This window comes from Coregonus lavaretus (genome assembly GCF_964263955.1).
Source record: "Coregonus lavaretus genome assembly, chromosome: 24".
Taxonomy (NCBI): domain Eukaryota; kingdom Metazoa; phylum Chordata; class Actinopteri; order Salmoniformes; family Salmonidae; genus Coregonus; species Coregonus lavaretus.
Window position 1 is genome coordinate 30684798 of NC_140011.1, and position 22399 is coordinate 30707196.

The 22399-nt window shown below is 42.7% G+C and overlaps 1 protein-coding gene across 1 annotated transcript; it reads right to left on the reverse strand.

The window, feature by feature from the left end:
- Positions 1 to 2700: 2700 nt before the first annotated feature.
- On the reverse strand, positions 2701 to 20469 carry smtna (smoothelin a). The gene is made up of 8 exons (XM_084140948.1): positions 20339 to 20469; positions 11626 to 11789; positions 5359 to 5434; positions 5088 to 5213; positions 4743 to 4797; positions 4497 to 4617; positions 4101 to 4252; positions 2701 to 3826 (listed from the first exon to the last, which is right to left on the reverse strand). The coding sequence occupies exons 2-8, from the start codon at positions 11767 to 11769 to the stop codon at positions 3679 to 3681; spliced, it is 822 nt and encodes a 273-aa protein (XP_083997074.1). The 5' UTR covers positions 11770 to 11789; positions 20339 to 20469; the 3' UTR covers positions 2701 to 3678.
- Positions 20470 to 22399: the final 1930 nt, after the last annotated feature.

Below are 22399 nucleotides of genomic sequence, written 5' to 3' on the forward strand. Positions count from 1 at the left end.
CAACCTGATTAGTAACCACAAATCATAGTGTAGGGATGGGAGAGTAATTGTGAGATAAAGAGAGGAATGTGCAGTCTGCTGGGCTGGGTGTGTAATAGAGGAGGCTGGTGGGAGGAGCTATAGGAGGACGGGCTCATTGTAATGGCTGGAAAGGAATCAATGGAATGGTATCAAACACATCCAACACATGGAAACAACGTGTTTAACTCTGTTCCATTGATCCCATTCCAGCCATTACAATGAGCCTGTCCTCCTATAGCTCCTCCCACCAGACTCCTCTGGTGTGTAACTGATACCAATGTAGAATGAGAAGATGAGTGACCTGTGTTTGTTTGTCCTTCACAACCCCCTCCCTCGTCCTCCCTCTGGTCACAGACTGTCTCTCCATCTATCACAGAGCCCTGTGGCCCAACGGGAGGGGGGATAGGCATGGAGCCAGAAGCAGGTGGGGGGAGCTGGCTCACATTGAGTACCTGTCCACCTCCTGCCCCCCAGTCCCCAGACACCACTGCTGACATCATCACCATACTGAACCACAGGCAGGCTGGTGGGAACCAACTTTCTACCCCCATCCTGGTCTACTTCCCTGTTGCTTAGCAACATATTTCAGTCCCCCAACCATCTTTCTACCCCATTCCCTCCTTGCATCTTCCCTTTCAACTACTGTATGTTATGGAGATGGAGGGGGGAAGATGGGCTTTTCTGTGCATGAAACCAATATATCATGCTCCTCTGCCTCAGTTAGAACTAGCTAGGTCTCTCTCTAATACACTCTAACACACACACTTTCTGTGGCAGCGAGAGTGTCTGTAAGAGATGGAACACTAACCCACTGCAGCAGCAGATATAGAGGGAAACAGTGCACAACACAAATGCCAACAGACGGGTCACATGACATTTAGTGCTCTACATAGTGATAGTCCCCCTCGCTATGAGAAATAGCCTATAGGCCAGTGACAGGTATGACAGCTCACTTACCAACCACATTGTTTGTCCTCTGACCTACAGAAATAAAATACCCTCCTCAGGGCCGGCTCCAGGTATAAGCGGTCGCCCCCCAGCTGCTAGGGGGCCCCCGACCCCCCCAAAAAACTATTATTATTATATTACTCAGTTGGGGTCTCAATTTACTGTTGAGAGTTAGAATAGTAGAATATACAAGGTGCAAGTTCGAAATTTGGTTGTGCATCCACAGTTTTTCTCTTGTTTTGTCAGTCACTGACAGTCACAACCAAATCTCACTTAGGGCCCCCAAAATGCTAGAGCTGGCCCTGACCCCCCTGATTTATTTATGACATTGAAGGGCACATGTGACCACTTGCTTGTGCAAGTGTAGCCTAAACATAATAGATTGTGGTTGTGGTCATTGAAGGTGTGTCAATACATCAATATATTGGAAAGTGAAAAGCCACCACAAATGTTGTTGATAATGGCTATTTCAGCAGAGGTGGAGTCAAATCGGTGGATTACTACTGTAATGGCCTAGAGATGATATTCTACCCATCTGACACACATCAAAGATTATAACAGATCTATAACATCACTTAATACAGCTCTACTCAGCCATGCACCTCTCTGCTGGGGCACACGGACATATTTTAACTATAGAAAATAAAAAATAAGAATGTATGATCATCAATCAACATACATTAATAATCACATAGCCTACAGACAGATGCCTGCCGTAGGGCTGCGCACACTCCGACAAATACCTTACCTTTTATCTGAAAGGTGAACAAGGAATCGGTCTCAAACTGGCGCAAGGCAGGGCATGGTAACATAGACTTATCCAAACATCTAGGCTTTCTTTCAATCGTCAAAAAGACAGGACTTTACGGTTTACGGTTTTCTTCGACTCATCTGAAATATCTACTACGGGAATGACAAGTAGATACCGTGGAGAGACAAGTAGATACCGTGGAGAATGACAGCAGTCAGTGACGCTTGCGCGAGCTGTCAAATGTGAAAAACCGGGCGCCGGTCCCGGTACGCGAGTTTAGTGTCATAAAACGTGAAAAGACTAGCCTAGTGCCTTATTTCCAGTCAACATATCATCCTTGAGATGTGTGTTTAGCTCATTTAAATAAATAGGCTACTAGAGGAGCGTCTGTGCGCGTGATGCAGACTTCCCAGTTAACGGGACAGCTGCCTGCGCCTCGATCCCGCTTACCTGCTGCCTGACCGGTGCAACTGTTTTCCTAGAGGGGAACCCACATCACTCACACAGCGTCCCGATAATATCTCATTGAGAATAGAGAGAGTGAGACCGTAATAAATGCACCCAATAAATCTCAACCTCCAAATTCAGCAGACGTTGTGACTAGGTTTCTATAAATGAACTGCGCAGAATTAAAATGTCAGGCAGGTAGGCTACCTTAAAGTGCACAGGCGTGTAGCCTATAGCCTAGTTGTTATCCTACTGGACACTGCGCAAGAGCGCCCGGAGTTGGGGACCCGCGTGACCACTATGCTTGAGCGCATTTAAAGCAATAATTTCACAAGTAAGATAACTCTGACAGGATCGGCAGAGAAAACATAATTTAACCGTTATGTGAACTATGATTGTCCGTTGAAAGCGTAAAATGTAGGCTACTGGGATGGATCTGATGGATCTATCTGGTAAAACAGAGTGAAAGAAGTCCATGATGTGAACATCTGGCAATCATGCACGTGGGCAAGAAGACGACAACCCACCGCGTCAGAGGTGCGAGCTATGTTATTTTATTGTGTATTGGGGACAGCGCCTAAAAAATATATCAGTCAAAATAGACACACATACAGTGCACTCTATTAGATTAGTAGGCTAGGTTTGTTTATTTAACTGTTATTCACTGATATACATTAGCCTACACAGTCTGGTGAGCTAGAGTAGTGTGCCAAGATTTTGAATTATTACTTCCAAACCGTATGCATTTAGGCTACATAATGTAGGCTATATGACTAACATAGTGCACTATCAATAATGGAGGGGAAAACATCCAAACCATTCAAGATTAAAATAAAAATGCAGGACAAGGTATGGTGTTTATATAGTATGATTATAGTCTGTCCCTGAGCACATGGTGGTCCTGAGTAGGTTAGCCTATAATAAATCAGTGTTACTGTGAGCCTTTTATTTGCCCTGGACCAAGATGCCTTTGGGTGTGTCCTAAACTTTGATAGAATAGACTTCAGGGGTATTTGCCATTTTTAAATAGTGACCAAATACAGTAATGATTTGGCAACAATCTTCTTTCAGGCTGAAAATGGTACGGGTTCCCTGTAATAGAAATGTAGTAGAACAAGATAAATGTTCACAAATCAAATCACATCATTCATATTACATTTGACCTCATGTATCTTTAACTGATACATAGCCTACACACAAAAAGGCATTGTAGTCAGGGCACAGCACCGCAGCACCATAAAAAGCCATTCCCAGATTCTCTATGGCTCTGACTGAGATTAATGCAGATGTGTAATCTCAGTGGAATGTACTGATTCTAAGTGCCAGCTGTCCTCTCAAAACATACACAGAAAGTGTCAGCTAATACACACAAACCAATACAAAGATACACAGAGTTAATAAAAATCCCAGCTATGTGCTTACAAGGCGCTGCAGCAAACTGCAAACTCTTATATGCCCTCCCCATGGGCATGCGGACACAACATGTATTAAGTATATTGTGAAATCCGTCTCTAGAGTTTCTTTTTGGTTTTAACTAGGCCTTTCTCCACCAGGCATCGGTAGAACTCCTGAATGTATGTGTACACACACTTCCAGTCAGGCTCACGCATCCGCAGCAAGTCTTCAACGTCCAGCAGAGGGGGGCAATCTGCCAGCCTCCTGCAGCCAAAAGAGAGGAGAGGAGAGAGGCACAGGCCTGAGCAGGCAGGATCCACTGGCAGCTGAGCTAGAGGACACTACATGGGAGTCTTTTTTGTCTCTGAGAAAGTTTTTTTTGTCAAGTTCAATCTATCACTGCACAGCCCTTGGGGCCTTCCTGTGCATCTATGAGTAGAAAGTGAATTTTGTCAGAGTAGGTTTTCTGTGGCTGAGGGTGTGTGTGTCTGTTTTTGTGTTTCAATGTTTGTTTAGAATAGATACATGGGGAACTCACTCTGCAGTGCTGAAGGCCAGCTCAAAGTTGTCCTTGCGTGCGTTGGGGTTGAGTATGGAGTACTCAAATGCATCTGGGAAGAACCTGTGCACCAGGGCACAGAACGCTATACCATCACTCCAACTGGAGGAGAAGTTGCGGATTTCCACCCCCTACACGGAGTAAGGGAGAAGGGGACAGAAAAGGGAACAACAAAGAGAGAGAGGAGAGAGAGTGGAGAGAGAGGAGAGAGAGTGGAGAGAGAGGGGAGAGAGAGGAGAGAGAGAGAGGAGAGAGAGAGGATTTACAAAGACAATGATCAAGTGAAGTAAGGTTATTGGTATGCTGGGGACACTGGGGGTATAAAACAAGAAGATATTCATGCAAAGATAAGATAGAGAGTCCTCAAATACTTACCTCATATGGTTCGGTTTTGGCCCGGCACCAATCCAGTAACATCTGCTTGACATTTTTCATGTTGGGTGCTGCAACGACATGGGAACACTGATGGGCTGGTGCCATAGATGGGTTGGCCATGCTGGGGAGAGAGGATAAACATGTTATTTAACACACTCCTAGTATCACAATGCTTAACAGACTTAGACATGCAGAATTTGATCAATCACACATGAAGCATGGCTGGCTGTTAGCGCAATGACTCACCTGCCAGTTGTCTTAGTGAAGGAGTTGGTGGTTGATGCAGAGAATTGGCTGTGCACTGTAGAGAAACAGAAGGGGACAGCAGGAGAGGGGCATGTATTTACTTTGAGTAGGGAAGCAGGTCATCTCTCACAATCCCACTTTGATTTGAAAGCTATCTACTGATAGCTACTTTATTGGGGGAAAATATACTTTCTATGCCTGTGAAATATGGTTGTCCCACCTATCTATCTTCAGATTAATGCAGTAACTGTAATTCGCTCTGGATAAGAGCATCTGCTAAATGACTAAAATGTAAAATGTGTGTGTGTGTCTGTGTTGTGTCCTGGGGAGGGATATGATACTCACTGTGGGATCTTTGCTGGTGGTTGCTGGTCTGGCCTCTGTTCATTCCCATCTGTCCTGTGCCTGCTTTACTCAAAGCCTGCTGTCTCAGGTCATCTTGCCTGGACCCCCGCTCTTTCTCTCGCTTCTCTTTAGAGAGAAGTAGAGGGATAAAAATAGCATTGTAGTATAGAAATTGGAAGTAGGACAGCGAGTGGACATTCAAAGGAGTTGTCAGTAGTGATAGCAAAGACGTGATCCTGTCACATTTCATGTTGAAGCTCTCTGATCTTACCTCTCTTCTTCTTGAGCAGGTCCCTCAATGCAGCACGGATCAGTCGCCTTTCATCAAAATCCACTGCCTTATCCAACTGTCAGAGATAAATCATGTAAAAACCAAAAGATGAGGAGACCAAGGCCAAACTCAACCCAACTACTGCATGTCTATAGAGAGTAATAGTAATGGCGTTTTTTTGTAGGCAATAACTCCACCATGGTTTGTTGTGTTACAGCATGAATTCAAAATATATATTTTTCACCCATCTACACACAGTACCCCATATTGTTGTTTTTAGAAATGTTAGCAAATTGATTGAAAATGAAATACATAAATATCTAATTTATATAAGTATTCACACCCCTGAGTCAATACTTTGTAGAAGCACCTTTGGCAGCGATTACAGCAGTGAGTCTTTCTGGGTAAGTCTCTAAGAGCTTTCCACACCTGGATTGTGCAACATTTGACCATTATTATTTTCAAAATTCTTCAAGCTCTGTCAAATTGGTTGTTGATCATTGCTAGACAACCATTTTCAGGCCTTGCAATATATTTTCAAGTAGATTTAAGTCAAAACTGTAACTCAGCCACTCAGGAACATTCACTGTCTTCTTGGTAAGCAACTCCAGTGTAGATTTGGCCTTGTGTTTTAGGTTATTGTCCTGCTGAAAGGTGAATTCATCTCTCAGTGTCTGGTGGAAAGCAGACTGAACAAGGTTTTCCTCTAGGATTTTGCCTGTGATTAGCTCCATTCAGTTTCTTTTTTATCCTGAAAAACTCCCCAGTTCTTAACGATTACAAGCATACCCATAGCATGATGCAGCCACCACTATGCTTGAAGTCAACATTGGCCTCATGGTGAAATCCCTGAGCGGTTTCCTTCCTCTCCGGCATGGTTCGTTGAACAAAAATAAGGTCTGTGGTAAACATAAGAGATCTTATACATTTTCTTCTATGAGATAATCTTCATCAGCTAATGTCACATTTTGTGAATTTTGAAGCATATATGTAATTTAAAAAAAACACAACGCACATAAAGGCTTCATAATTCATAAAGGCCATGTTAACTGACTGATACTGTATTATCTCATAGAACAAAACGTATAAGATCTCATAAACCTGCGTTTTCAGCGTTTATTCTAAAATGCTATTCTTTCCCCATTCATTTTGCCCATCGGAATGGCTGAACGAACCAGAGGTAAATCATTTCCGTTTTTTAGGACTACAAGCTGGCGAGATCTATAGCAAAGATTATGGATATACTGACAAGATACATGTCTCTCCGCCCTAACAATGGGAGTCGTTGTCTACAAAGCGGCATGGCGGGCTGTCTATCGCCCACCTATCCTTTCTTTGGATTGGTGGATACATCTCATTATTGTAATCCTTATTTGAATATTCGATGAGGGGTTGTTGATATCAACCGTCTGTATTATGCTGCTAGCCTCATACCATGAATATGCATAGCCATCTCGAGACATATAGTGTTATTTCTCAAAGTTACCAAGATGTCAAGTATCCTACGTATATTAGTACACTCGTAACAACTTAAGCATTACGAAACTTCTATTCGATCAAATAAACCTCACGTAGCAAATAAGTTATTCATTTTTCTGTTGACCAAATTCGACACTCATTAACCTCCATACAAAAACTAATTGCTTGGTGGGCGAAACAACGAAACAACGCCACCTGCTGTCTATTGGCAGGTTTCCATTGACCCAGGTTTACTCGACAAAAGCAATGTCGCAAAAAAAATGTGTAATGGAAACAGCAGATATAGGATACATTTTCTAAAGATAGGCAACATTTCTACAGGGGTGGATTTTCTTTATTACGACAACTGTTGATGGAAACAGTGTTTTTCCGAATAAGTAATAATTGGCGAATACTTTTGAAGGTAGGCGGAGCACGTGATGTCATCACGTAGCCTAACTATACGCGCCACGCCACATTTAATTCTAAATGCCTACTGCTTGCAAAATCTTTGTTTGTTGTTCAACTAAAAACAAATAATGCTTCTTTGCAGGACAAGGATTGTCCTGACTTTCAAGAATGCCTGAATAGCTTCGCCTTGCTTTTCTGGTTGGCTGGCAAGTTTCACCATCCATCCAGGAGTGCAAGTTTCACCATGGCACGGGCGGTGGCGATACGTTGGCACATGATAGTTATTAGAATATGGCAAATATTAGTCTATTATTGCATTCTATCCATGCTGGCTTCTGTGGGCTACCTGATACATGAAACAGATAGGCGGGAGGGCATACAGGCTGTTGCCAATTTATTAATGCGCAATTTGCCTAAATGGGTAATGGAAACACTTCAACCACTACATTTTTATAAAGACACAGTAGGTTTTTGTAAATACGCTTTATATACAGTACCCAGTCAAAAGTTTGGACACCTACTCATTCCAGGGGTTTTCTTTATTTTTTACTATTTTCTACATTGTAGAATAATAGTGAAGACATCAAAACTATACAATAACACATATGGAATCATGTAGTACCAAAAAAGTGTTAAACAAATCAAAATATATATTATATTTGAGATTCTTCAAATAGCCACCCTTTGCCTTGATGACAGCTTTGCACACTCTTGGCATTCTCTCAACCAGCTTCATGAGGTAGTCACCTGGAATGCATTTCAATGAACAGGTGTGCCTTCTTAAAAGTTAATTTGTGGAATTTCTTTCCTTCTTAATGCGTTTGAGCCAATCAGTTGTGTTGTGACAAGGTAGGGGGGGTATACAGAAGATAGCCCTATTTGGTAAAAGACCAAGTCCATATTATGGCAAGAACAGCTCAAATAAGCAAAGAGAAACGACAGTCCATCATTACTTTAAGACATGAAGGTCAGTCAATACGGAACATTTCAATAACTTTTAACGTTTCTTCAAGTGCAGTTGCAAAAACCATCAAGAGCTATGATGAAACTGGCTCTCATGAGGACTGCGACAGGAACGGAAGACCCAGAGTTAACTCTGCCGCAGAAGATAAGTTCATTGGAGTTACCAGCCTTAGAAATTGCAGCCCAAATAAATGCTTCACAGAGTTCAAGTAACAGACACATCTCAACATCAACTGTTCAGAGGGGACTGTGTGAATCAGGCCTTCATGGTCAAATTGCTGCAAAGAAACCACTACTAAAGGACACCAATAAGAAGAAGAGACCTGCGTGGGCCAAGAAACACGAGCAATGGACATTAGACTGGTGGAAATGTGTCCTTTGGTCTGGAGTCCAAATTGGAGATTTTTGGTTCCAACTGTCGTGTCTTTGTGAGACGCGGTGTGGGTGAACGGATGATCTCCGCATGTGTATTTCCCACCGTAAAGCATGGAGGAGTATAAATATAACATATATTTTGATTTGTTTAACACTTTTTTGGTTACTACATGATTCCATATGTGTTATTTCATCGTTTTGATGTCTTCACTATTATTCTACAATGTAAAAAAGAGTAAAAATAAAGAAAACCCTTGAATGAGTAGGTGTGTCCAAACCTTTGACTGATAGTGTATATACAGTGAGGGAAAAAAGTATTTGATCCACTGCTGATTTCGTACGTTTGCCCACTGACAAAGACATGATCAGTCTATAATTTTAATGGTATGTTTATTTGAACAGTGAGAGACAGAATAACAACAAAAAAATCCAGAAAAACACATGTCAAAAATGTTATAAATTGATTTGCATTTTAATGAGGGAAATAAGTATTTGACCCCTCTGCAAAACATGACTTAGTACTTGGTGGCAAAACCCTTGTTGGCAATCACAGAGGTCAGACGTTTCTTGTAGTTGGCCACCAGGTTTGCACACATCTCAGGAGGGATTTTGTTCCACTCCTCTTTGCAGATCTTCTCCACGTCATTAAGGTTTTGAGGCTGACGTTTGGCAACTTGAACCTTCAGGTCCCTCCACAGATTTTCTATGGGATTACGGTCTGGAGACTGGCTAGGCCACTCCAGGACCTTAATGTGCTACTTCTTGAGCCACTCCTTTGTTGCCTTGGCCGTGTGTTTTGGGTCATTGTCATGCTGGAATACCCATCCACAACCCATTTTCAATGCCCTGGCTGAGGGAAGGAGGTTCTCACCCAAGATTGGACGGTACATGGCCCCGTCCATTGTCCCTTTGATGCGGTGAAGTTGTCCTGTCCCCTTAGCAGAAAAACACCCCCAAAGCATAATGTTTCCACATCCATGTTTGATGGTGGGGATGGTGTTCTTGGGGTCATAGGCAGCATTCCTCCTCCTCAAAACATGGCGAGTTGAGTTGATGCCAAAGTGCTCGATTTTGTTCTCATCTGACCACAACACTTTCACCCAGTTCTCTGAATCATTCAGATGTTCATTGGCAAACTTCAGACGGGCCTGTATATGTGCTTTCTTGAGCAGGGGGACCTTGAAGGCGCTGCAGGATTTCAGTCCTTCACGGCATAGTGTGTTACCAATTGTTTTCTTGGTGACTATGGTCCCAGCTGCTTTGAGATCATTGACAAGATCCTCCCGGGTAGTTCTGGGCTGATTCCTCACCGTTCTCATGATCATTGCAACTCCACGAGGTGAGATCTTGCATGGAGCCCCAGGCTGAGGGAGATACTGATTAGGTGATCACCTGAACCAAATCTTATTTAACAAGGAAAAGTATAAAAACCACTGCTGTGGTCATCACTATCCTCTTGCAATAGGACCAGCTGGATGGCAAAAACAGTGATAATAGTACCTCAAAAGTAATATTAATCCAAAAATAACTATTGACCATGCCAAAAGAGTTGAAAAGGAAAGTTTTGAGTGAGGAAAATAAGGGTTTAATTCTGGCTTTACTGGCAGAGGGATACAGTGAGCGTCAGGTTGCTTTCATCCTGAAAATTTCAAAGACGGCAGTTCATAAGAACAAGGTCAAGCAGCAGACATTGGGGACAACAAAGCTACAGACCGGCACAGGGCGAAAACGACTCTCTACTGACCGGAATGACCGCCAACTCATTCGAATGTCACTCAACAACCGTAGGATGACATCAAGTGACCTACAAAAAGAATGGCAAACGGCAGCTGGGGTGAAGTGCACGGCGAGGACGGTTCGAAACAGGCTCCTAGGGGCAGGGCTGAAGTCGTGCAAAGCTAGAAAAAAGCCCTTCATCAATGAGAAGCAAAGAAGAGCCAGGCTGAGGTTTGCAAAAGACCATAAGGATTGGACCATAGAGGACTGGAGTAAGGTCATCTTCTCTGATGAGTCCAATTTTCAGCTTTGCCCAACACCTGGTCGTCTAATGGTTAGACGGAGACCTGGAGAGGCCTACAAGCCACAGTGTCTCACGCCCACTGTGAAATTTGGTGGAGGATCGGTGATGATCTGGGGGTGCTTCAGCAAGGCTGGAAGCGGGCAGATTTGTCTTTGTGAAGGACGCATGAATCAAGCCACGTACAAGGTTGTCCTGGAAGAAAACTTGCTTCCTTTTGCTCTGACATTGTTCCCCAACTCTGAGGATTGGTTTTTCCACCAGGATAATGTGCCATGCCACACAGCCAGGTCAATCAAGGTGTGGATGGAGGACCACCAGATCAAGACCCTGTCATGGCCAGCCCAATATCCAGACCTGAACCCCATTGAAAACTTCTGGAATGTGATCAAGAGGAAGATGGATGGTCACAAGCCATCAAACAAAGCCGAGCTGCTTGAATTTTTGTGCCAGGAGTGGCATAAAGTCACCTAACATCAATGTGAAAGACTGGTGGAGAGCATGCCAAGACGCATGAAAGCTGTGATTGAAAATCAGGGTTATTCCACCAAATATTGATTTATGAACTCTTCCTGTTAAAACATTAGTATTGTGTTGTTTAAAAATGAACATGAACTTATTTTCATTGCATTATTCGAGGTCTGACAACACTGCATATTTTTTGTTATTTTGACCAGTTGTCATTTCCTGCAAATAAATGCTCTAAATTACAATATTTTTATTTGTAATTTGGGAGAAATGTTGACAGTAGTTTATAGAATAAAACAAACATTTTATTTTTACCCAAACACATACCTATAGATAGTAAAACCAGAGAAACTGATAATTATTCAGTGGTCTCTTAATTTTTTCCACAGCTATATGTGTGTGTGTGTGTGTGTGTGTGACGTCATTACGTCCAGCTGTTTTTATCAACCCAAGATAAATGGAAATTTACCCTAGCAGGCAATTGTCGCATCTATTTTCTAAATGTCTACAAAAAAATCACTGGACAAGATAATGGAAACATAGCTTATGTGAAGTATGCACTGCTACTGCCTCACCAGTTTATTCAGGACTTCTTCATCCTCAATAGCAGATAACTGCTGACTGGTCAGTATGCCTGACGGAGTGTCACTGGGGGTCGTCTCGGAGGTCTCGTTTGCAGACACAGCCCCCGCCACTTCCTCATCAGGTCCCGCCTCCATGTCCAATGTACTGTATGGGACTAAATAAGGTAAAGAACGGAGATAAGGGGGCTCCAATGGCAAGAACTCCTACACAAATATCCAAAGAGCCAGAGCAAATAACATAATTAGTTTGTATTTGTATTTATTATGGATCCCCATTAGCAGCTTCTCTTCCTGGGTTCCAGCAAAATTAAGGCAGTTATATTGGCTTGCGAAAGTATTCACCCCCTTGCCATTTTTCCTATTTTGTTGCCTTACAACCTGGAATTAAAATGGATTTTTGGGGGGGTTTGTATCATTTCATTTACACAACATGCTTACCACTTTGAAGATGCAAAATATGTTTTATTGTGAAACAAACAAGAAATAAGACAAAAAAACAGAAAACTTGAGCATGCATAACTATTCACCCCCCCCCAAAGTCAATACTTTGTAGAGCCACCTTTTGCAGCAATTACAGCTGCAAGTCTCTTGGGGTACGTCTCCATAAGCTTGGCACATCTAGCCACTGGGAATTTTGCCCATTCTTCAAGGCAAAACTGCTCCAGCTCCTTCAAGTTGGATGGGTTCTGCTGGTGTACAGCAATCTTTAAGTCATACCACAGATTATCAATTGGATTGAGATCTGGGCTTTGACTAGGACATTCCAGGACATTTAAATGTTTCCCCTTAAACCACTCGAGTGTTGCTTTAGCAATATGCTTAGGGTCATTGTCCTGCTGGAAGGTGAACCTCCGTCCCAGTCTCAAATTTCTGGAAGACTGAAACAGGTTTCCCTCAAGAATTTCCCTGTATTTAGCGCCATCCATCATTCCTTCAATTCTGACCAGTTTCCCAGTCCATGCCGATGAAAAACATCCCCACAGCATGATGCTGGTGTTCTCGGGGTGATGAGAGGTGTTGGGTTTGCGCCGGACATAGTGTTTTCCTTGATGGCCAAAAAGCTCAATTTTAGTCTCATCTGACCAGAGTACCTTCTTCCATATCTTTGGGGAGTCTCCCACATGCCTTTTGGCGAACACCAAACGTGTTTGCTTCTTTCTTTCTTAAAGCAATGGCTTTTTTCTGGCCACTCTTCTGTAAAGCCCAGCTCTGTGGAGTGTACGGCTTAAAGTGGTCCTATGGACAGATACTCCAATCTCCGCTGTGGAGCTTTGCAGCTCCTTCAGGGTTATCTTTGGTCTCTTTGCTGCCTCTCTGATTAATGCCCTCCTTGCCTGGTCCGTGAGTTTTGGTGGGCGGCCCTCTCTTGGCAGGTTTGTTGTGGTGCCATATTCTTTCCGTTTTTTAATAATGGATTTAATGGTGCTCTGTGGGATGTTCAAAGTTTCTGATATTTTTTTATAACCCAACCCTGATCTGTACTTCTCCACAACTTTGTCCCTGACCTGTTTGGAGAGCTCCCTTGGTCTTCATGGTGACGCTTGCTTGGTGGTGTTGCAGACTCTGGGGCCTTTCAGAACAGGTGAATATATACTGAGATCATGTGACAGATTACAGTGAGGGAAAAAAGTATTTGATCCCCAGCTGATTTTGTACGTTTGCCCACTGAAAAAGAAATTATCAGTCTATAATTTTAATGGTATGTTTATTTGAACAGTGAGAGACAGAATAACAACAAAAAAATCCAGAAAAACCCATGTCAAAAATGTTATAAATTGATTTGCATTTTAATGAGGGAAATAAGTATTTGACCCCTCTGCAAAACATGACTTAGTACTTGGTGGCAAAACCCTTGTTGGCAATCACAGAGGTCAGACGTTTCTTGTAGTTGGCCACCAGGTTTGCACACATCTCAGGAGGGATTTTGTCCCACTCCTCTTTGCAGATCTTCTCCACGTCATTAAGGTTTCGAGGCTGACGCTTGGCAACTCGAACCTTCAGCTCCCTCCACAGATTTTCTATGGGATTAAGGTCTGGAGACTGGCTAGGCCACTCCAGAACCTTAATGTGCTTCTTCTTGAGCCACTCCTTTGTTGCCTTGGCCGTGTGTTTTGGGTCATTGTCATGCTGGAATACTCATCCACGACCCATTTTCAATGCCCTGGCTGAGGGAAGGAGGTTCTCACCCAAGATTTGACGGTACAGGGCCCCGTCCATCGTCCCTTTGATGCGGTGAAGTTGTCCTGTCCTCTTAGCAGAAAAAAACACCCCCAAATCATAATGTTTCCACCTCCATGTTTGACGGTGGGGATGGTGTTCTTGGGGTCATAGGCAGCATTCCTCCTCCTCCTAACACAGCGAGTTGAGTTGATGCCAAAGAGCTCAATTTTGGTCTCATCTGACCACAACACTTTCACCCAGTTCTCCTCTGAATCATTCAGATGTTCATTGGAAAACTTCAGACGGCCCTGTATATGTGCTTTCTTGAGCAGGGGGACCTTGCAGGCGCTGCAGGATTTCAGTCCTTTACGGCATAGTGTGTTACCAATTGTTTTCTTGGTGACTATGGTCCCAGCTGCCTTGAGATCATTGACAAGATCCTCCCGTGTAGTTCTGGGCTGATTCCTCACCGTTCTCATGATCATTGCAACTCCACGAGGTGAGATCTTGCATGGAGCCCCAGGCCGAGGGAGATTGACAGTTCTTCTGTGTTTCTTCCATTTGCGAATAATCGCACCAACTGTTGTCACCTTCTCACCAAGCTGCTTGGCGATGGTCTTGTAGCCCATTCCAGCCTTGTGTAGGTCTACAATCTTGTCCCTGACATCCTTGGAGAGCTCTTTCGTCTTGGCCATGGTGGAGAGTTTGGAATCTGATTGATTGATTGCTTCTGTGGACAGGTATCTTTTATACAGGTAACAAGCTGAGATTAGGAGCACACTCTTAAAGGGAGTGCTCCTAATCTCAGCTCGTTACCTGTATAAAAGACACCTGGGAGCCAGAAATCTTTCTGATTGAGAGGGGGTCAAATACAGTGGGGGATAAAAGTACTTAGTCAGCCACCAATTGTGCAAGTTCTCCCACTTAAAAAGATGAGAGAGGCCTGTAATTTTCATCATAGGTACACGTCAACTATGACAGACAAAATGAGAAAAAAATTATCCAGAAAATCACATTGTAGGATTTTTAATGAATTTATTTGCAAATTATGGTGCAAAATAAGTATTTGGTCAATAACAAAAGTTTCTCAATACTTTGTTATATACCCTTTGTTGGCAATGACACAGGTCAAAAGTTTTCTGTAAGTCTTCACAAGGTTTTCACACACTGTTGCTGGTATTTTGGCCCATTCCTCCATGCAGATCTCCTCTAGAGCAGTGATGTTTTGGGGCTGTCGCTGGACAACACAGACTTTCAACTCCCTCCAAAGATTTTCTATGGGGTTGAGATCTGGAGACTGGCTAGGCCACTCCAGGACCTTGAAATGCTTCTTACGAAGCCACTCCTTCGTTGCCCGGGCGGTGTGTTTGGGATCATTGTCATGCTGAAAGACCCAGCCACGTTTCATCTTCAATGCCCTTGCTGATGGAAGGAGGTTTTCACTCAAAATCTCACGATACATGTCCCCATTCATTCTTTCCTTTACACTGATCAGTCGTCCTGGTCCCTTTGCAGAAAAACAGCCCCAAAGCATGATGTTTCCACCCCCATGCTTCACAGTAGGTATGGTGTTCTTTGGATGCAACTCAGCATTCTTTGTCCTCCAAACACGACGAGTTGAGTTTTTACCAAAAAGTTATATTTTGCTCACCGTTCTTGTGATCATTTTGACCCCACGGGGTGAGATCTTGCGTGGAGCCCCAGATCGAGGGAGATTATCAGTGGTCTTGTATGTCTTCCATTTCCTAATAATTGCTCCCACAGTTGATTTCTTCAAACCAAGCTGCTTACCTATTGCAGATTCAGTCTTCCCAGCCTGGTGCAGGTCTACGCTTTTGTTTCTGGTGTCCTTTGACAGCTCTTTGGTCTTGGCCATAGTGGAGTTTGGAGTGTGACTGTTTGAGGTTGTGGACAGGTGTCTTTTATACTGATAACAAGTTCAAACAGGTGCCATTAATACAGGTAACGAGTGGAGGACAGAGGAGCCTCTTAAAGAAGAAGTTACAGGTCTGTGAGAGCCAGAAATCTTGCTTGTTTGTAGGTGACCAAATACTTATTTTCCACCATAATTTGCAAATAAATTCATAAAAAATCCTACAATGTGATTTTCTGGATTTATTTTCTCAATTTGTCTGTGATAGTTGACGTGTACCTATGATGAAAATTACAGGCCTCTCTCATCTTTTTAAGTGGGAGAACTTGCACAATTGGTGGCTGACTAAATTATTTTTTTCCCCACTGTACTTATTTCCCTCATTAAAATGCAAATCAATTCATAACATTTTTGACATGCGTTTTTCTGGATTTTTTTGTTGTTATTCTGTCTCTCACTGTTCAAATAAACCTACCATTAACATTATACACGTATCATTTCTTTGTCAGTGGGCAAACGTACAAAATCAGCAGGGGATCAAATACTTTTTTCCCTCACTGTATGTGACACTTAGATTGCACACAGGTGGACTTTATTTAACTAATTATTTGACTTCTGAAGGTAATTGTTTGCACCAGATCTTATTTAGGGGCTTCATAGCAAATGGGGTGAATACATATGCAAGCACCACTTTTCCGCTATTTATTTGTTAGAATTTTTTGAAACAAGTTATTTTTTTAATTTCACTTCACCAATTTGGACTATTTTGTGTATGTCCATTACATGAAATCCAAATAAAAATCCATTTAAATTACAGGTTGTAATGCAACAAAATAGGAAAAACGCCAAGGGGATGAATACTTTTGCAAGGCACTGTATATCAATTTAAAAAAACCATTACATTTCACAACAGATTTCACAACACATTAAGTGTGTGCCCTCAGGCCACTACTCTATCACCACATATCTACAACACAAAAAAAGTTTCTTGCTACTACTATAATTGATTAAAAACAACGTTTATTGCCCATTATGTATTTATCAGAGTTATTGACCTCACAATAAACCAGATTTGAGTAACTTACATTGTGGTGCTGAAACTTGAAGCAGCAGCCACGGCACAATCAATCGGAAATGGACAGCTCATTGTGCTGAAAGTAGGCAAATTCGAGTTGCCATGTAATGCTGACAGGACGAAGAACCGTTTCTAAAACTGCATATCTAAGGCTCTGATCTGTCCAAGAAGTGAGGGTAAACGGTAGACATGTTCTCTGCTATCCACTTTGTTGTAATTATTATTTTGCATATAGTGGAGGGTTCAGGGAGGGTTTAGGTAAAATATATTTAGCTGAAGGGAGGGCCATCCACTTTCATTTCAAAGAGGTCAGATTTTCTCCATGTAACACTTATTATAAATAACATTCACTCCCTAAGCAATTAACATCCCATCATGCTTAGGGACATGTATAAAAAATGCCCAGTTGCCCATTATTTTAGCTACCGTGGCTTGAAGAAGAGATCTCAGTGACTTTGAAAGAGGGGTCTCAAAGGAGTATAGTGGGTTTAAAGTGTGTGTGTGTGTCTCAGTCACCAGATCTCAATCAAATGGCGAAAGTGCATAAAGATGGAGGAATTCAAATATGATGTCATTGTTATTAGCACTACCCACAGAGTTCTTAAACTACGGCACTTAAACATGGTCCAATGTGCCAGTAAATCAGCACAAATCTACTTTTTTGTTGTTTTCTAATTGCAGCCGTCTTGGAACTAGAATTGGGATCATGTATACTGTGCTAATGCCGATACAAAAGCAGAGTAACGGAGAACAATGTATAATACGTCGAATTTAGCAAACAAGGCATTTGTGGTAAGGACATGGGGGCCACCATCTTTATGCACCTTCGCTATTGAACATTTATGGGAAATTCTGGAGTGACGCCTGAGACAGCATTTTCCTCCACCACCAACAAACACCAAATTATGGAGCTTCTATTGGAAGAATGGTGTTGCATCACTCCAATGGTGTTCCAGACACTTGTAGAATCTATGCCAAGGCCCAACGCCCTATTAATGCCCTATTAAGACACTATGTTGGTGTTCCTTTATTTTTGCTTCATTAAACATATGATCATCTTCAACCATCTCTCTCTTTTCCCTGAACCAGAGGGACATCTGAAGAAACTCAGACTGACAGAGCAAGACAAGTGGTCAGAGGTTGAGGATAAAGTGTGTGTACAGTATTTGTGTGCTAGAGAGAATAATGTGTAGGTGTGTGGGGATGAGAGGGCTAGACCTATATTAATCATTATCAGTACATACCATCATTCATATAAGCTTGTTATATAATTAACTTCATAAAGCTAACAGGGTTAGGCAGCATTGACATTTAGAGTGTTTGGGACTATAATGTTCTATCTGCATTCTTGTCAAAATTAAGTTATTGACATAGTCTTGTTCTGTTCAATGCTCTCTACCTACAGTGAGGGAAAAAAGTATTTGATCCCCTGCTGATTTTGTACGTTTGCCCACTGACAAAGAACTGATCAGTCTATAATTTTAATGGTAGGTTTATTTGAACAGTGAGAGACAGAATAACAACAACAAAAATCCTGACAAACGCAGGTCAAAAATGTTATAAATTGATTTGCATTTTAATGAGGGAAATAAGTATTTGACCCCCTCTCAATCAGAAAGATTTCTGGCTCCCAGGTGTCTTTTATACAGGTAACAAGCTGAGACTAGGAGCACACTCTTAAAGGGAGTGCTCCTAATCTCAGTTTGTTACCTGTATAAAAGACACCTGTCCACAGAAGCAATCAATCAATCAATCAGATTCCAAACTCTCCACCATGGCCAAGACCAAAGAGCTCTCCAAGGATGTCAGGGACAAGATTGTAGACCTACACAAGGCTGGAATGGGTACAAGACCATCGCCAAGCAGCTTGGTGAGAAGGTGACAATAGTTGGTGCGATTATTCGCAAATGGAAGAAACACAAAATAACTGTCAATCTCCCTCGGCCTGGGGCTCCATGCAAGATCTCACCTCGTGGAGTTGCAATGATCATGAGAACGGTGAGGAATCAGCCCAGAACTACACGGGAGGATCTTGTCAATGATCTCAAGGCAGCTGGGACCATAGTCACCAAGAAAACAATTGGTAACATACTACGCCGTGAAGGACCCCCTGCTCAAGAAAGCACATATACAGGGCCGTCTGAAGTTTGCCAATGAACATCTGAATGATTCTGAGGAGAACTGGGAGAAAGTGTTGTGGTCAGATGAGACCAAAATCGAGCTCTTTGGCATCAACTCAACTCGCTGTGTTTGGAGGAGGAGGAATGCTGCCTATGACCCCAAGAACACCATCCCCACCGTCAAACATGGAGGTGGAAACATTATGCTTTGGGGGTGTTTTTCTGCTAAGGGGACAGGACAACTTCACCGCATCAAAGGGACGATGGACGGGGCCATGTACCGTCCAATCTTGTGTGAGAACCTCCTTATCTCAGCCAGGGCATTGAAAATGGGTTGTGGATGGTTATTCCAGCATGACAATGACCCAAAACACACAGCCAAGGCAACAAAGGAGTGGCTCAAGAAGAAGCACATTAAGGTCCTGGAGTGGCCTAGCCAGTCTCCAGACCTTCATCCCATAGAAAATCTGTGGAGGGAGCTGAAGGTTCAAGTTGCCAAACGTCAGCCTCGAAACCTTAATGACTTGGAGAAGATCTGCAAAGAGGAGTGGAACAAAATCCCTCCTGAGATGTGTGCAAACCTGGTGGCCAACTACAAGAAACGTCTGACCTCTGTGATTGCCAACAAGGGTTTTGCCACAAAGTACTAAGTCATGTTTTGCAGAGGGGTCAAATACTTATTTCCCTCATTAAAATGCAAATCAATTTATAACATTTTTGACATGCGTTTTTCTGGATTTTTTTGTTGTTATTCTGTCTCTCACTGTTCAAATAAACCTACCATTAAAATTATAGACTGATCATTTCTTTGTCAGTGGGCAAATGTACAAAATCAGCAGGGGATCAAATACTTTTTTTCCCCTCACTGTATATACTACTCTAAATACCCCAATTTATGTTAAGTTCAAAAGAATACAAGATAATTTTTAAAAAATGCTGACACCATTCAAACCAATTAGGTGTCGGAACTTTCAACCCAATTATCTCAGAATCATCTTTTTGCAGATAGAACTTTATAGTCCTAAGCTCTAGATTTAAGTTTAAACTCCCAGTGATGTGCCGATAGCAGCGTTTTCATAATGTAAACGCATAACACCATCTGTTCGACTTGTAGTCCTTCCAGTAATCTGAATATAAACAGTGCTTGGGTCTAAACTGACATAAACCATGCTGCTCTAGAGAACTGTTTGTGTGCCTTCTTATTCTCTCAGCAACCAGCCTAGAGCAGCACACAAACAGTATACAACATGTACAAATATAGTTATGTAGCTTCGTTCATTGTAACACCAATCATCCATGAAATTTGCACAAAGAGGAAAATAGATGGATATAAAAGAGACAGACTGATATAACTACACACACAGTAACTAAACATACAGTACATGAAGGGTAACATCAATTCATATAGAGGAAGCTAAAAGCTGTTATAGGAATTGAGAGAGCAGGAGAGTCCGAGTGATAGTGTCCCACACCTACCTGTTTTGTGGGTTCTGTCTGTGTGTCTTGGGGGACAACGCAGCAGCTGTTTGCAGCAGGTGATGGAGACTTCAGTTTTACCCTGATGTTCAGTTCAGTACCCCTGTTCCACTTTCTCCTCTGCCTCAGACCTGTACATGGGAGTGCTCAGCCCTATAACACCACACTCAGGGCAGGGAGGAGGAGGAAGAACAGAATGAATCATGTCGGTCCTCTCCTCCCTCACCACTTCCTTCAAAACTCTTCTCCTCAATTGACTCTTATGTCATGTAAAACTTTATGAGGCATAACTAGAGAGCGTACCATGTCTTTGTAATGACACCATTTTGACACAAAGCTCTTAATCAACTCATGGGGCGAGTGAAGAGTTGTTTAGAGCGCCCTATATACAAATGATTTGAGAGGAAGTGAAAGGGTTAAATGCAGGGCAGAAGGGGAGCAATAACACTGCCTTATTCAGGCAAGAAAGCGACTGTTCACTGTTTACAGAGAGCCAAGACATCCCTGTATGGAAAGACTGAACACACACACATTTGGCAGAAGATGGATAGCAAATCCAATCTACTCTCATTATGTTCTTTTCATACAACAAGGTTGAGACTAGTGATGGGGGGGGGGGGGGGGGGGGGGGGGGGGGAATCGATACACTTACATATTTGGATATTATTTGATGATATACAGTGCATTTGGAAAGTATTCAGACCCCTTCCCCTTTGTTACGTTACAGTCTTATTCTAAAATGGATTAAATAAAAAAATCTATCTACACACAATACCCCATAATGACAAAGCAAAAACAGGTTTTTAGAATATTTTGCAAATTTATAAAAAATAAAAAACAGAAATACCTTATTTACATAAGGAGCTCATGTGCATCCTGTTTCCATTGAACATCCTTGAGATGTTTGTACAACATGATTGGAGTCCGCCTGTGGTAAATTCAACTAATTGGACATCATTTGGAAAGGCACACACCTGTCTATATAAGGTCCCACAGTTGACAGTGAATGTCAGAAAAAAACCAAGCCAAGGACGAAGGAATAGTCCGTAGAGCTCCGAGACAGGGTTGTGTCGAGGCACAAATCTGAGGAAGGGTAGAAAAAAGATTCTGCAGCATTGAAGGTCCCCATGAACACAGTGGCCTCCATCATTCTTAAATGGAAGAAGTTTGGAACCATCAAGACTCTTCCTGGAGCTGGACGCCCGGCCAAACTGAGCAATCAGGGGAGAAGGGCCTTGGTCAGGGATATGACCAAGAACCCGATGGTCCATCTGACAGAGCTCCAGAGATCCTCTGTGAAGGACAACCATCTCTGCAGCAATCAGGCCTTTATGGTAGAGTGGCCAGACGGAAGCCCCTCCTCAGTAAAAGGCACATGACAGCCCACTTGGATTTTGCCAAAAGGCACCTAAAGGACTCTCAGCCCATGAGAAACAATATTCTCTGGTCTGATGAAACCAACATTGAACTCTTTGGCCTGAATGCCAAATGTCACGTCTGGAGGAAACCTGGCACCATCCCTATGGTGAAGCGTGGTGGTGGCAGCATCATGCTGTGGGGATGTTTTTCAGCGGCAGGTACTGGGAGACTAGTCAGGATCGAGGGAAAGATGAACGGAGCAAAGTACAGAGAGATCCTTGATGAAAACCTACTCCAGAGCGCTCAGGACCTCAGACTGGGGCGAAGGTTCACCTTCCAACAGGACAACAACCCTAGGCACACAGCCAAGACAACGCAGCAGTGGCTTCAGGACAAGTCTCTGAATGTGCTTGAGTGGCCCAGCCAGAGACCGGACTTGAACCCGATCGAACATCTCTGGAGAGACCTGAAAATAGCTGTGCAGCGACGCTCCCCATCCAACCTGCCAGAGCTTGAGAGGATCTGCAGGGAAGAATGGGAGAAACTCCCCAAATACAGGTGTGCCAAGCTTGTAGCGTCATACCCAAGACTCAAGGCTGTAATCGCTGCCAAAGGTGCTTCAATAAAGTACTGAGTAAAGGGTCTAAATAGTTATGTAATTGTAAGATCAGTTTTTTATTTTAAATCAATCTGCCAACATTT